We start from the raw sequence: 17,391 nt of genomic DNA, 5'->3' as shown, positions 1-17,391 counted from the left end.
GTTCTTCAAAAATCCGTGCCTTAGCGAAATTTTCGTGGTATAATTGACGTGGCCTTGCTCATATCGAAAAAAAAAACTGACAACCTATAAATATAATTGTTGTAATTACCTACGATATTAAAAAAATTATTTATATGACTATCATTTCAACTACAAATAAAAATACGATTATAAATAACCTACAAGTAATTGCTAGACTCCACCTAATACAAATTCTTAAGATCTTAAAACTTTATAACAGGTTAAACATATTTTTTTATAATTATTTTGTTTCAATCACTGTGACATTTAAAAGACGAGAGATATCGATCACTTCAATAGCGCCGCCTTTGGTCCCCAGTATTCACAGTTTTCCTTCTGTTTATTTTATAATCATTAATTTTTTATAAAGATAAAATATTTTATAACAAAAGTAATTGAACAAATTTTTATAAAATTTCAAACTTTTTTTGCAGAGGTTCCCGTTATTTACGTTACATAAAGAGCGTGCGTAATTTTAGTCCGATTTCAATAATTTTCAACGTTTTTATGTGGCAAGCACAATAATCGTGCCAAGTTTGGTACAAATTGATCGAAGGGTTACCGAGATACACATATGTGATTATAAGTGGGCGCTGCCACGCCTATTTTCCTAAATTTTACCATAAATATATTTTTTGCGAAAGAGTTATTTCATCAATTTTTTACAAATTAGCTTCCGTATTTACTGATTCATCGAAGTATTCGCATTTCTCTAAATTACCGTTATATAGGAGGTAGGCGTGGTTATTGTCCGATTTTCCTCATTTTCAAAACCATCCGTCCTACGCCCTAAAGAAGTGCACGTACGAAGTTTCGTTAAGATTTCTCAATTTTTAATCGAGTTATCGTGTGTACAGACGGACGGACGGACGAATGGACGGAAGGACAGACAGTCACCGCTTAATCGATTTCTCTTTTCATTCTGACCATTTATGAATACATTTGGCTATATCTATCTCGATTCGTTTGCCTGTTACAAACAACCGTTATGTCAACAAAGTGCACAAATGCGCTCGGGTATAAAAAATAAAAGTATTCAAAACATCTCTGGGTTTTCACATATTTACGTACTAGTCGTTCGAAAACTATTGTGTAAATTTTAACCGTATATGTATGGAAGAAAATGAGGAACACATTCGCAGAAAAAAATTCTCAAAAACTAACGGTAGTTTTTAGCCCCTTGAAAGGTGCTCTTTCTTATACTGAGACTGAACAGCATATAAAATTGTGTACTCAAAACAAAAAATTTAAATATTTTTAACAGCTTGAAATTTTGATGCAAACCAAGGTACATTGAACAGGTAGTATCAGTAGAGCAGCTGATTTGATTTATTTTCAAATTATTTGGTCTCGAAAATGTCAAATATTTTTAATTTTTTCTCACAAAAATTCTGAATTTTTAAAATCCATTTGCATGTGAAACCTTTTTCCATACAAAACAAGCGATTGAATAGCAGCTTTTAGAACGTTCGCCCAACTCAGCAGCACAACCGCTGATTACTGGCCCTTGTAAAGGATGGATCAATGCTTCGAGAAGCAAACAAATTTACTAGGAAAGAAAGTTGCATCAATTTTTATTTTTTCCAATTTCAATTTTTTATTTTTTATAATTTTTTGTATTTCACATGGCACGCTTTGATTTGGAAGAAAAAATTCAGAACAGTTTTTGACACTTTCGATACCAGAAGCAACAACAAAATACACGCAAATGTTGTTTTTGCTCTACTGATACTACCTGTTTAATGTGCCTTGATGCAAACTTGTTAAATTATTACAAATTTTTTATACAATGTGAAAATCGGAATTGCTGGCTTTACTTTTATAAAAAATTTATGGATAACTATTAAATAAACCATAGGAAATCTGTTAAAACTGATAATCCAAAGAAGACGCTATTCAAGTGGCCGGCCCTGTATGCGCATCAAATATTAGCCGTACTTAGATGCATATGTACTATTGTTCATAATTATGTATGCACATATATTAGTATAATGAAAGTTTGCAATAAACAAAAGTTAAATAAATGTAGTTTTCGCTCTTTCGCCTACAATTTCTATGCATGTCTTCTGCAGTTAATAATTTACCTTTTTTAATTTTTGCAATACCATGAACAAATTTAATAAGAAATCAATATTCTCAAGCATTTAAATTATTTACTCATAAATATATAATAATAAGTACCTACAGCGTTGAAAATAACAAAACGGAAAGAAAAATTAAAACAAGCCGCAGTTGAACCTACGTTTCCAAATTACGCACATCGACTATTTAGAACTGGAAAAATAAGTAAAATCATCGAAGAGCAATGTACAGTGTTGAAGAATATAAGGCATTGAAAACTCGCAACCGCTATAGATTAAGAGAGTTAATAAGGACTTCATATGTAATAGGCATAAATCTACACGAGCAAACAACCCTAAGAGGGCTGAGAATGTAAGTTAACATCCTAATTAAATCAAAAAAAAAAATAAAAAATTTGTTAAAAAAATAATTTTTTTTCCAATCCATGAAAGGGTTAGGGCTTTTCTGTAATAAAAAATAAGCTTAGCTAAAAGGGATTTAAAATTTTAAAAAAATTAAAAAAAACTGGGATATTAGTGGAATTCATGGATCATGATTCATTTGTTCCAAATTGTCTAACTTGCAACAACACATCTGATTAATTTTGTATGAAAACTTTCTTGCGACACTGTCATATTCGAATTCGAAATTTGCAATCTGGAGTTACTATAGGTTGCTCATAAAATTTTGTTCGCAACGTTGCCATTTCGCCAAAAATCCCACTTTGCTACATTTCATAAATCGCACCATTATGTATATTTCATACCATTGTAATTATAAAGAAAATTTTACTCGTAAATCTTTCCTAATGATCAAATTGCTTGTTTTTTTAGAACTTTTCGTAAAATACTTTGATGAAAAATGACAACGTCCATATTTTTTATGTGTAAAATTTGCGTTAATCCAGGGGAAAATTGGAAATTTTTCATTAACAACAGCCTGTGTTGTATTTAGTATTTGTTAAGAGAATTCCACAACGCAAAATAACCATACACAACTTTTCGTTGCATAGTTTTAGGCATATGCACCACAGTATTGTATTGACAAAAAAGCAAGAGGGGAATTTATAATACGCTGCAATTTTTTCCTCTTGGGTTTTTGACGCTACATGGGAAAAATTTTCATAAACCGTCACGCGTAAACCAAGACGAATTCAGAAAATCCTAAAAGATGAAAGCAAATCTAAACGGATGTTCTAGAAACACTGTTCTTTTGGCATATTTCGGCCCATTTCGGGGCATATTTCGGGGCTATTTCGGTACCAGTTCGTGACTACATCATTTCGATACAAGATCGATACTAGTTTAGGATTCTTATGGTTTCAATTCGGGACCAGTGTACGAAAATAAACTATATTGTACGTTACTATTTCGTTTCGTTTATTACTTTAACAGTTCGGTACAATACGAAACAAAACGGCTGAGTTCACTTTGGCGATAGTACACTACAGTAGTTTAGTAGTTACAGACGAAACAACAAACGAAATGAATCGTGCAGGGAAAATATTTTTATGTATGTACATATATGCAATAAACAAATACAAAACGAATGGCTGCAATGAATAAAAAAAATAAAAATGTTTTTTAATTGAATTGGATATGAAAATTTACAGAAAAAATTATTTTTCACGTAATTGAAACGTTTGCATACATATAAAACTTACCCTATGGTACAATTGTCACAAACGTTTCTCGTTGGGGAAAATGACAGTGAATCTTACAATTTCTTTCTGACTATTTACAAAACTGTACAAAACCACAAATGATATGATGATCGATGAGCAAATGGGAATTGTTTTGTACAGTTTATTTGCGTACCCTGTTCGGGACCATTGGATGTGTGTAATTTTTCTATTGTCTATAACTAAAAAATTGTTGTGCATACGAAAACAAGAAAACATTTCTACAAATAAAAACCTGTTATTCTTTTCAGCATTACTGTTTTACTCCTAACTTTATGTTGCATTGGCTTATATCCTCGCTTTTTGATGTTACAACATGCCGATGGTGATGTACCGCTCATGGCCGAGGTATGTATGTATGTGAGACATTCTTTTTCATAAGTATCGGACACCAAATTTGGTGTCACACTTTCGATTGGCTCCAATTTTTTTTTATGGGTTCTATACATGAAATAAGCTAACACGTGTTCGATGAATTTTTTTTAGCTTTCTTCTTTGGAGATATGATCTGTCAAAGTTTGCATTTTTCGTGATTCTGACTAATCATGTACTTCTTCAAATCGTTATATCTCGGGTTCTACCCATCATAGAGACTTCATCTTAACGTCGTTTTAAAGCTAAAGAAACGGGATTAATATTTAAATATATAAGATGGCCAAGATTGACCTAAAGCTAACTTAGCTATTAACAGTTGAACTTTTTCAAGTTGATTGCGTAGTGAAGACCAGTAATTTATAGATTTAAAATTATACCATCGTATCCATGTTTAATTCTCTATAAGAAACGTGGTTCAAAAAAATTAATTTAAATTTTTTAAATATTTTTCTTTATGACAAGATGGTTTATTTTGTGAGAATCAACAAATTTTTGTAATTTGTTTTCGAAAACTTATGTTGAGATATATTTGGTAAGGTATTAAACATCGACTTTTTGCAAGAAATTAAATTTTATTGCAGATTCCGATAGAATACCTTATATCGGTATTCTATTTGTACGGCAAGATTTTTCTTTAAGGCGAAAAACCCCTAGAGATGGGCGTGGCAATTGTACGACTGAAGTTTGACAAACGCAGATTTTATTGCGGATTTCGGCAGAATATCGCTTCGTTAACAACATTTGTTCCACAACTTTTTCATGTAAGATAGATATTTTGTTAAGTATTTGACCAAGATTCCACTCCAAATTGTTGTGTCCAAATCGTAGCACATGCATTTTCGAATAGCAGCAACTTTTATAATAGGGGGATTCATGAAATGTCGCAGCGATTTTTTTGCTATACGGGCCACTGTTTTGTAAAATATGGTTGATTCAACGACCAAGGCCCCAAAAATTGGAGCTCCAAAAAAAAAAAATTATTGAAAATTTTGCCAATTTTCATAAAAAATATTACACTTTTTAATTACACTACTTAGAAATAAAACTGAGTATGCAGTTTTTTAGCCCGTTCAATTTTAGTATAACAATGTGTAAGTCTGAGGTATGTCCTTCATTTTCTCCATATATAAAAAAAAGTCGGACATTTTGGTGCCAATCAAACTTTCCGTTTCTCATGAAATGTTTATATTTAATTCTAAAAGTATTTTGTATAAAAAATTGATTAAGCAACCTAAGAATATTTCAAATTTAAATTAGCTGACAATAGTATAGTTATTACAAGCTTCAATTTTCATGACAAGAATCGTTTTTTTAAAGAGTCACCAATATATTTGTCGGTTTCAGAGGGATTCAGTGGCTCGTTTCAAGGTTATTGAGCACCCTGTATTGATTACTGTAGAGGATTGAAAGTTGGCATAGATATTAAAAATGCCAAAAGAACAAACATAGGAGGTGACCAGTTTTCTACGATGACATCTTTTTCCACGTACAAAACTCAAACCACACTAATGTATGTACATTAGGGTGGCCCATAATGCATGTTTTTTATAGTCGAAATAAAAAAAAATATTTAGAGGTCGCTCAAAGCGCTCAAAGTTCTCCAGATATTTTATTCAGGAAAAAACTCATTTTTCGTGGAAATGGTAAAGAATTCTCGAAAATGAATATTTTTCGATGGAAGAACCCTGTTTCTCTTTAGGAGACCTCCAGCAATAACACCCAATTGTTTGTTTTATCATTTTTATGGTTCCCCCCCGTGGCATTTTTTGGTGTTTTAGGAGACCTTTAAAAATATTTAGTATCCAACAATGTTTAAATAAACCATTGGGTATTATAGTTGAAAGTCTCCTGAAGAGAAACCAAGTTTTGCTACAAAAAATATGGATTTTCAAGAATTCTATACCATTTATATGAAAAATTGTTTTTTCCCATATAAAATATATAGAAAACTTTGAGGGCCAATAAGCGACCTAAAAAAATGTTGGATTTCAAAATACAAGAATTTTTTTTTTTTTTTACCACCCTAATGTGCATCCTACTACATCTATTCCGTTGCATTTTAATGACGCGAATATTTTTTAATGCCAAACTATGTCATTAAAATTTTATGCCAAGTGGAAATCCGGCATTAGTTCAAGACTTCTCCGTCTTGCCTATGCGAAGTTTCGCCGTTCACTTGTAATGCGCCATCATTAATCTCCATTTTAACTGCAAAAAGATTAATTTCAACTATTTTAAGCGCAGCAGCTTTATTGTTAATTAACTGTTAAGTTCCATACTGTGTACTATGTATATGGGGCATTCCATACTAAAATGGGAGGGGCTTCACACTTCATGTATTTGATTTGTTCCAAATTTTAAGGTTGATGGATAAACATAAATAATAAATACATATGAAATTTGTGCTTCATTAATACATTTTTAAAAGCTTTACAGCACAAAACCCCAACAAATCGATTTAATAGTTTTCCAAAAAATTTTCTTTTCACATACAAGTTTTTTGATAAAAAAAAATAAGTTTTTGAAAATATGCCATCTCAAAAAAAATTTAAAAATATCACAATGGTAGCTCTGAATATAGCGCAATATTTAAGTATAGTATTATTAAAATATGAGTTATGATTTTTTTTTACACCGAAGAGTAAAATGACTACATTACGAATTTACACATTTTTTTATAATTATTTTGAGTATGCAGTTATGTAGCTCATTAAATTTTCATCCAATTTTGCAGTAGCTTAAAACTTGCACTTTATTATACTAAAATTTAATGAGCTACAAAACTGCATACCCAAAAAAATTCTAAAAAAAATTTAAAAAATTTTTAAATTCGTAATGTACTTTTTTTTTACTCACCTTCGGTGTACAAAAATCATAACTCAAATTATTGTACAGGGCACCCCATTATACCATCCTTAAATATTGCGCAATACTCAGAGCTACCACTGTGATTTTTTTTTGAGATGGCATATTTTTAAAAACTAATTTTTTTGTATCAAAAAATATAGAGAATTTTGATGTGTGTATGTGTGATTTTTTTTCAAATTTTTTCCTTGGCCCGTTCTTGTACCAAAAAATTTGTATGTGAAAAATGTTTCAAGAAAAAAAAAATTGAAAACATTTCTTTTCATAGAGGGTTTTGATGTGTGTATGTGTGATTTTTTTTTAATTTTTTGTTTTTGTGCTGTAAAGTTTTTAAAAATGTATTAATCCAAGCTCAAATTTCAAACACATGGAGGGTGAATCCCATCCAAATTGGTATGGACCACCCCATACATACATACATATATATATATTAGTTCGAGTGACTCATTTACGCACCACGTTTCCGTTGCAGGCAGTTACAACCGCACTACAAACAACAACAACTATGGTAAAAATGACATACTATTTTTTTATGCAGCATAAATTTCACGCTTTGATTGACAAAGTTGAAACTCATGAACTTCTACAACGCATCGAAATATTTATGACAGGTCAGTAAAAGTCAAATTTTCACATTGTATGCATTATATAAATATGTAGGTTTTTATGATTGTATGTATATTTGTACGTTGTTGTAATTTCAACCAGATATGCCCATTAAAATGCAGTTGAAACAAGAAATCGATACAATTATGGATACTATATGGATGGAATCGAGGCGACAACTTTTGAGCTGTCTCATAACCTGTTCATGCATACTTAGCAACTACTTTTTCTATGCGGTCTTCACAAATTTATACCATCAAATAAAGGCCACGCCGGACTACGTTTATATTTTGCGTAAATGATTTTCTTTTTCTTCTTTTGGGTATAGTTATAATATTTCTATTAATACATGTTTTTTTTTAATTAAATAGCATTCACTGGTTATCCTATGTTTCTCGACAAAGGTATGCCATCCTTTTATTATGCCTTTGAAATGCTCGCCGGCGGCAGTTCACTTTTATCATCAGGCATGTGTAAGTAGTGAGATTTTGCATTTGATGCTCGTCTCTTTACTGCAAAACAAAAAAAAAAATAAATAAATTAAAATTACTTTTCAGGTTCTGTTAGTTTCCACTGCATTTTTATGATATTTTGCAAGCATGCCTGTGGACTTGTGCAGGTGTTAAAAATGCTACTACTCAGATCAAACTCACCGTTGGTGCCGAAACATCGACGCGATGAATATTTGCGTTATTGTGTAATTCAACATCAACGGATACTTGAGTAAGTCCGGTTTTCTTTGCAAAATTTGTATATATATTTATGTATATTTATAAATTTATATATATGTATGTATATCTACACCCCTTCTATGTTTCCTCAGGTACATTGACGAAATCAACGAGCTTTTCAAACACATCTCTCTTTCCCATTTTCTTCATACTTTGGCGATTTATGGTTTTGTACTCTTCGAAATGAATTTTGGTTTGGTAATTCTAAAAACATAAATATCTCCTTTTATATGTTTAATAATTTTTTTTTTTTAGGAAACAAATAAGGTTATACTTATCCGCATGATTATGTATATTGGCGCTGCTCTTACCGTAGATTCTATGTATTATGTCAATGGTCAATTCTTAGCCACAGAGGTACGTATATATTTAATTAGCTAAGGACTGTATTTCTTGCAATTTTTTGCATTAAACTTCATAAAATTTCTTTTTGGCACAATAATGTGGCTGAGAAGACGTGAAAATCTATAGTTAACTTACAAATAGTAAATTACGATGTCATTGCTCCTTATTTGTACATTGATAGCGAATTTTGGTTTCAAAGTTTTTTCTTTCATCATTTGGTATTAATCTAAAAAATTAAATTAGAAAACTAAAACAAGAATTGTTGGAAAAAAATTAACAATACTTGACAGTTTAGAGACCAAATAATTTGAAAAAAAAAATCGAGATCCGCCATATTGGGTCCAATAAAGATCCACCCGCCATAATGGATCCACCACTTTGATTTCATTGATGCCAAAAAGTGCAATATTGTCGGACGGTGTAACTTATTAATAAAACACGGAATTTCGGAACTCTTGTATATACAGGTTGGGGCAAATAAGACCTCCCATCCATAGTTCATAGGTCCATAGTTTGCTTAGCAGTGTGCGCAGTCGCTCCACCTTGTTGGAACCATAAATTAGGATGCCGCTCTGCCTTTGGCCACAAAATGATGTCAATCATTGTTCTGTAAGAAGCCCCAGAAATCGTATCGTTTCTGGCGTTTCATACTCATTATCGAAAAAGTATGGGCCGAAAACTTTTTGGCCATAACACCACACCAAACTGTTAGCCTCCCAAATGGAGATATGGGCCTTCGAAGTTCGAAATAGGAACTTTGGTAAAAAATTATATTAAATTATTGCATATAAATAACTAAAAACCTTAAAATATAGACGTAGTCCTCCTTTTGCTCTTATTTAAACGGTATATAACTTTTTTTGTGCAAACTTATATTACAGGTGCTATAAGAGATCAAAGTTCAAGTCTTCGAAAAATTTAATTCCTTTTAGTGCAAACAATTTTGAACTGCTTTTTAAGAGATTTTCATCGTTGTAAAGGTGATTAAACATCCTTTCTTTCGATATGCATATTTGTATACTTTGTAAATAAAAATTTGGGAAAAAACACATTTAAAGGAAAAAATACATTTAAAAAAAAAAAATATTTTAAGCAAAAAAAATACTAACCGATTTTTAAAAAATTGGTATCGTTGTAAGGCGCTTAAGTCCCCTTTCTTCCGATAAGCATATCTGTATACCTCCTATATAAAAATAAAAAAAACACATTTAAATAAAAAAATACCTGTTTTTTAGAAAAAAAATATTTTAAACAAAAAAATGCCAATCGATTTTAAAAAAATTGATATCGCTGTAAAGCCGATTCGACCCCTTTCTTTTCAAATGCATATTTGTATACTTCGTATATAAAAATTTGAGAAAAACCACATTTAAAGAAAAAAATAGTTTAAACAAAAAAATTACCAACGGATATTTAAACAATTGGTACCGTTGTAAAGGCGATTAAAACCCCTCTCTTCTTCCCCATATAAAGCTTTGGGCGATTTGAGTGACCTCTAAATATTTTTTGATTTCAAAATAAAACAAGTAAGAAAGTCTAAGTTCGGGCGGAAGTATTAAATATATGTTTTTCACCTTTAATATTTACTGGTTTATGGAAGATCTCGTATTTCCCTAAATTACCATTATATGCGATGGGGCGTGGTTATTGTCCGATTTTAAAAATTTTCGGCCTGATCATTTATGTATACATTTGTCTGTATCTATCTTGATTCCGTTTGCCTTTTACAAACAGCCATTAAGTGAACAGAGTTATAATACCCTTGTGCACAAGTGCGCTCGGGTATAAAAAAAGAGGGTATATGTTTTTCGGTATAGAACAATCCTAGGGGGTGAGAGCATAAAAATTCCGACTTTACTTTTTCACATGCATTTTTAGACCACCCTAATATACGCAATTTAGTGGGAACGATAATTATCCTTACGTCCGGTTTCACCATTCAATTTCAAAATCTATATCGCTAACAAAATTGTGCTATTTTAAATTTTATTTTTTAAAATTGGTTGGTGAAACCGGGTATTCGACATAATTAAATATGTAATTTATTTACAGCTCGAAAGCATACCCTCAGCTTGCTACGACTGTGAGTGGTACAACGAGTCGAAGGACTTCAAGAAGACTGTGCAAATGATAATAATGCGTTCCAATAAGGAGTTTTGTTTCCAGATATCTTGGTTCGGAGTTATGTCTTTAACCACACTATTGGGTGTATGTTGAAAATATTTACATACATATTTAAATAAATAAACTCTGGTAATCTCTAAACTTTTCTTACAATTCCAGATTTTAAAAGCTAGTTTCTCATATTTCTTAATACTTCGAGATCTGACAACAGAAGAAGATTAAGCGATGGAGTTGTAGAACGAAGAACGTGGAGTGTAGTGATTGCAACAACAACAAGCTTTAGAAGTTACGCAAACGATTATTTATCTACATACATAGCTGCCTATCTTCAGATGTAAAATTTAGAGCGTTTTAATAAAATAGATTTTAAAAATAATTGAAATAAATTCGATGTGAAGATGTTTTTCAGTTTTTAACCTTCTTATAGGGCACCACTTCTCGGTTTACATACGTCGAGACCAAAAACCTCGCCGATTTCCCCTCTCTTTTGGTAAGTTACGCCAGTTGGTAACACCATATGTAGAAAGTTCAATAAGGTCCTCAACCTGTCCATGACCACTGTCGTCAGTTATGATTTGTGCAAATCAGGGTCATTGGTACCATTACTTAAGCCATTGGAACCTGCCTACAAAGGAGAGTCTAATCGACCGAAAACTCTTTTTTTCCCCACTAGTTAACTTGCTACTTCCGTACTGGACATGCAAGCTGACCCCAAAACTAAGCATCAGCGTGGCTTCCGCAATGTGTAACTTGTAACCTTAACCGAGAGATAGCCATCCTAGTAGCGCTGGACTTATTGAAGCCTTTCTATATCGTTTGTTACACCACGATGCTGGAAAACATGTTCGAGATAAAACATCGATATTCTGAATAATTAAGCAAGTGGTCTCACAGGTCAGTGTCCTATCCCCGCTTCGATCTAATTTTAACATATCGAAGCGTCACCAGCCACCAAAGAGAGTTATCCTGACCTTTTATTCCGACGATTGCTCGATGTTGGTGGCTGGAAAGAAAAATGGATGATATGGATCGCTTCTTCATCACAATGAGTTTAGACCCTCTGCCTCACGAACACTCGGCGTCATCCTTAGCACGGGACGAATGGGGTGAGCTGCAGCTAACACTGGCATACCAGTTCCGAAGCAAAACGAAAAATTTCGGGTTTACTTTTGACTGCCTTTTCTCTCTCTCTCTCTCTCCTCTTCGTCTTCGAAAAATTAAAAACCATATATTTCAAACAATTTTGAACTGATTTTTATTGGTGTCGTTGTAAACGTGATTAAACCCCTTTTCTTTCGATATGCATATTTATTTGTTTACTTCGTATGTAAAAATTTGAGAAAAAACATTTGAAAGGAAAAAATACCTTTTTTTACAAAAAGAAATATTCTAAACCAAAACAACAACTACTAACCAATTTTTAAAAAATTGATATCGTTGTAAACGCAATACCTCCTTTCTTCTGATAGGCGTATTTATATACTACGTATATGAAAATTTGAGAAAAAAACACTTAAAACGAAAAAATACCTTTTTTTTATAAAAAAAAAATAATTTAAACAAAAAAATTACATACCGATTTTTAAAAAATTCGAATCGTTATAAAGGCGATTAAACCCCCTTACTTTTGGTATGCATATTTGAGAAAAAACACTTAAAATCAAAAAATATCTTTTTTGACATAAAATATTTTAAACAAAAAAAATTACAAACCGATTTTTTAAAAATTGGTACCGTTGTAAAGGATACCAGAAAACTTATACTTTCCTAAAGCCAAAAATTTCTATTAACATACACAAAAAAAAGTTAATTAAAAACATTTTTTCAAGCTATATAAACTCCTGCGCCCTTGTATACAAAAGAATTAAAGTACTTAACGCATACATGGTTCCATAATAATGATTCCAATATCTTCATTTATGTATATTGTAACTATCAATATCTATTAAGAGAAGTGTAAATTTTTTTTTAATTTAAAACTAATAAAGTTAGAATAACGAAATTCGAGGATGTGGTAGTAAACATATAAGTCCTTGACATATATTTTTTCAAAAATAAATATTGAAAATTTCCAAGGATATTTAAGGATAAAGTCTTAAAAGGACATTTTCAATACTTATTCGTACTGGTGCACCCAAAAATTAATACTTTTTTTCTATTCTACAGAATTTTTCCTTTTAATTGAAACCCAGTTAGTTATTCTACAATGCACCGAACATTTGAATAATTTTTCTAATTCAATCATATTCTAAAAATTTCAAAGTCCTTTTAAAAAAAATCATGACGTCAGAGAGAAAAACTAAAAACGCAGTTTTACTATATTTGGCACGGTGTAATATATGTATGAACTAAATAACTATATATGAAACTAGGCAATTAGTTGTATACTTCATACCTCCTAAACGTTGTTCAACAATATTAAAAGTTCCTTGAGCTAATTTTTCCATAGAAACCACAAAGTTACTTTCTGCCCCAAGAAAAATCGTTTTCCATCAGAATTCCCGTAACTTTACGCGCAATTTATATTCAAGTTACATCAAAAATCAATACTGAGCATACACACACAAATGCCGTTAGCAGTAACCTGTTAAAGGTTCAACTTCCAATTGCTGCTCGATTACGTTTTTATTTCGCTCTAACACACAAACCACCACACATTTTACGTACCTAGACACAACCTTGACTGATGCTATCCATTTGTTATTTTCCGCATCAGTATTTACTCAAACGAAACATAAAAAACGTAAAAGGTGTCGACCTTATCAATTCGATTCCATTCGCACGTAGGTGCAGATTTTTTAGTCAATTTCCTATAGCTGACATTGATCCGTCAATTTGTTTTGTACTCGTATCGGTGTAATACACATACATACATACATACATACATGGAACGTGTATTAATTTCTTAATAGAAATGTTCGAATGTTTAACAAATTCAATTTGTTAACAGATTTGTTCTTCGTATTGCATTAAGTTTTAGGGGTAGAATTTATACAAAATTTAAAAGCAGAAATATAGATTAAAAAAAAAATAAACTAGAGTAACTGCATAAGTATTTCCTGTAACTGACAACTGTAGATTGGCGAAGTAGTTGAGGCGGTACATAAGGCCGAAGAAGCCTGCCACCAGGCGCAGCCAATAGTGCTGGACGTCAAGAACGCCTTCAACTCGGCAAGATCGCACGACGTGCTGGAGGCCTTGGAACGGTCATTCAAGGTTCCGACATACTTGCTAGATATGATCTGGGACTACCTCAGAGACCGTTGGCTTTTGTACGACACAACACAAGGTCAGAGAAAGAGACGTATAACCGGCAGAACAGCACAGGGGTCTGTACTTGGCCCGGACCTCTGTAACGCCACGTATGACAGTCTGTTGCGCACGGAAATGCCGGAGAGCGCCTTCCTTGTGGCCATCGCGGACGATGCACAGTGTATTATTTCCATATTCTAGAAAAGATTAATTCCATTATTTTGTGTCGCCAAATTTGAAAACAACGTCAAGAATGTTTTTAGAAATGCCTGATAAATACGAAACAATAACAACTAAACAATTTTAATCAAAGTGTATGGCGGGACGGGGTTTGATTTGGAAAATTACCGAGCACAATAATATTTAAACTTTTATATTTGAAACTGAATCTCAATGTTTATTTTGTCGGTGTTATGTGATTTATGCAACAATTACTAAAATACCATTTTGGTCTTATTTGCTTGGGTATGTTCTTTTTAATGAATATACATTTTTGGGATTTTAGTAAACTAGGACTGAGTATTCCATGTTAAAGTAAAACGATGTTAACTTGAATTTATTTTTAGCAATTTATTAATTTCATTAGACCCGCAAACTCGTTATCCGCCACTATTCGATAAAGTTTGTATCTCAGTTTATTTGCCACTCCTCTTCGACTTTAAACAACGTAATTTTAGCTGCTGGAAAGTGCAGGTTTTGAGAAAATTTTCTTTTTTCTGGCCTACTGGGAATTTCATTTTCTTCGAGTAATTCATTTGCATTTTATCTCGACCGAAACAAATTCTTACATTTTCGTTTTGAATAGAGAAAGCCTGATTCATTACCTTTCCAATGGTATCCCATTTTTGTAAATAGAGTAAGAAATATTGAACTTATAACGGAATTTTGTTGACCCAACTTGACTTTTTTATCGATATTTTCCACGCCCATAATTAAAAAAAATATATATTTATTTTAAGTCCATTTGTGTCAGTTTATAATTTCTTGTTATAGGGAAATTCTAAAATCAATTTTGGGCATTTTAGCCTTTGTAGTTAGTTAAATATTTAAGTTTTTGCATTTTTAAAAATTTGCAGTTATATAATAGGGTGGCATGACAGTAACTATAAATTACCAATTTTTTGTAAAAAGCTTCGCCTATCTTATAACGTACCTTGGGCAAAATTTCATTAATCTATCTTCAATAGATTTCGAATTACAGAATTAAAAGCAGCTAGATGGGTCAAATCTTACACTGTGCGACGTGGCCGCCGTCATAACAGCAAAAAACGTTCAGCTAGCACAGCTCAAGCTAAACCAGGTCATGCGCAACGTCAGTGGATGGATGAGCGATCACGGTCTACAATTGGCTACAGCCAATACGGAGATCGTTCTCCTCACCAGGAAACGGATCCCAACAATTATAAATATGATGATCGGACCTCAACTCGTGACGACTTCTAGGTCTACAAAATACCTAGGGGTGAAGCTTGACAGCAAACTCACATTCTGGGAACACATCCATGGATTATGTGAAAAAGCTGTGCAGAGCACGGTGGCTCTACGCCGGCTGATGACGAACATGGGCGGCCCGAAGCCATGCCTAAGGAAGCTTCTGATCACAGCGGTCCAGTCGGTGCTCCTGTACGGGGCAGAAATATGGGCCGACGCATTGAAAGTCAAAAAATACCGGTCCAGCGCAGAGGGGCACTACGCATTGCTTCTGCATACCGTACAGTGTCCGCGGACGAGGTCCTAGTTATTTCTGGCGTCATGCCAATTGAGCTACTTGCTTACGAGCGAAAAGAAATTTACAATCTCAGTGCCGAGATAGGTCGAGCAGCTGCCGCGGCAAGTGCGCGCGAGCAACTGATCCAGCAGTGGCAATAAAACTGGAACGCGAGCCCAAAAGGTCGATGGACGCACTCCATGATAGCCGACCTTCAAACATGGTTGAACAGACCGCATGGGGAAGTCAATTTCTACCTGACGCAATTCCTCAACGGTCATGGTTACTTCCGAGAATATCTTCATAGAATGGGAAGGGTAGACTCACCATTCTGACACTATTGTGAAAACGCCGAAGATAACGTGCACCATACGTTCTTCACTTGCGAACACTTCTTGATTACGCGCAGAATGTTGGAAGAAAGATACGGGGACATAACCCCGAACAACATAGTTGGGGTAATGATCTCCAGTGCAGAAAAGTGGGAAGCAGTTGCGAGATACGTGAAATTCGTACTCTGCAACTAGATAAAATTTTAATGTCAGAATTCAGCAACGTTTTTAATTTTTATATTCGAGATAACAGTTATTTTTGGTCCCTGGTTTTAAGTTTGATGAACATTTGTTAAAATTTGTCGAATTTCTTTAAATCTTCTACCAAGTTTGAAATTTTGATTAACATGGTTTTGTTTAGATACATAGAAGGGTATAATTTCCTAAAAGATTATAAAAACTTTTTAAACAAGGAAAAATAGCCAAAAGTCTCTTCCTTATTTACATTTTCGTCACCGTATAAAACGCAAATGTTTTTAAATGGGTCAGTTTTTTTTAATCAAGTGTCTTCTATGGTATTTTAGTTCCTTTATTACATTGCACAGTGGTTTAAAACTGGCGTTTACTTATATAATTCAGTGCAGCATTAATTTTTCAATAAACTTGATTAAGTTGTTTTTAACGAAAGCTTATAAAATTTGCAAGTGACCAGTTCAGTCCGATTTTTGAATTTTTATTTACTTGTGATAGATTTTTTAGTGCACACTGAAGAAAAAGCAATTGAAAACAAAAAATGGATACACCTGTACCAGTTAATAAATGTTAGATTATAAAAACTAGTTGACACCAATTATAAATTAATTAATTAATATAATTAAAAAATTCTTAAAACTCAAAAATTTTTTTTTAATTTTGGTGAATTTTTTTTTACATTTAAATTTGTTCTTGTTAAGTTATTTTTTCTTTGTTTTATTTTTATTATGTAAAATTTATTATCTGCAACAGGAGAATTAAAAACGGAATCAAGCTCAATAAAAATTGTTGGACATAATTAAAAAAATAATAATCTAATTAGTTGAAAAATGAATCCAGCAATTTATGAATATTAAATTCCAATTTCGAACCAGTGTGTGTTGCTTTGTCATGTAGTAGGAATTATTGATTAGGATTTGGTTTCATTTTTGGGTATCGCTAAATCGGCGTTCACAGCGCCTTTCAAGAAGGGGAACTTGTACAATTAAAAATAATTAACTGGTAAATATTTGATTTTAATTACGATATGGGTAAGGTACTTTTACCATACAAGTTGTATGCCAGTATACCCAAATCATTTTGAAATAAATTGCCTTT

At 32.5% G+C, this 17,391-nt stretch overlaps 1 protein-coding gene across 1 annotated transcript; it reads left to right on the top strand.

Annotated features, from left to right (window-relative positions):
* The first annotated feature begins 2,326 nt into the window (after positions 1 to 2,326).
* Positions 2,327 to 11,148, top strand: LOC118746999 (odorant receptor 63a-like). The gene is made up of 10 exons (XM_036480992.1): positions 2,327 to 2,454; positions 4,015 to 4,111; positions 7,476 to 7,614; positions 7,712 to 7,903; positions 7,981 to 8,082; positions 8,167 to 8,332; positions 8,433 to 8,538; positions 8,596 to 8,697; positions 10,738 to 10,893; positions 10,969 to 11,148. The coding sequence occupies exons 1-10, from the start codon at positions 2,327 to 2,329 to the stop codon at positions 11,029 to 11,031; spliced, it is 1,251 nt and encodes a 416-aa protein (XP_036336885.1). The 3' UTR covers positions 11,032 to 11,148.
* Positions 11,149 to 17,391: the final 6,243 nt, after the last annotated feature.

The sequence above is a fragment of the Rhagoletis pomonella genome, unplaced genomic scaffold (genome assembly GCF_013731165.1).
Source record: "Rhagoletis pomonella isolate Grant_MI unplaced genomic scaffold, Rhpom_1.0 Rhpom_scaffold_00011, whole genome shotgun sequence".
NCBI lineage: Eukaryota > Metazoa > Arthropoda > Insecta > Diptera > Tephritidae > Rhagoletis > Rhagoletis pomonella.
This window is presented reverse-complemented; position numbering and strand designations above follow the sequence as displayed.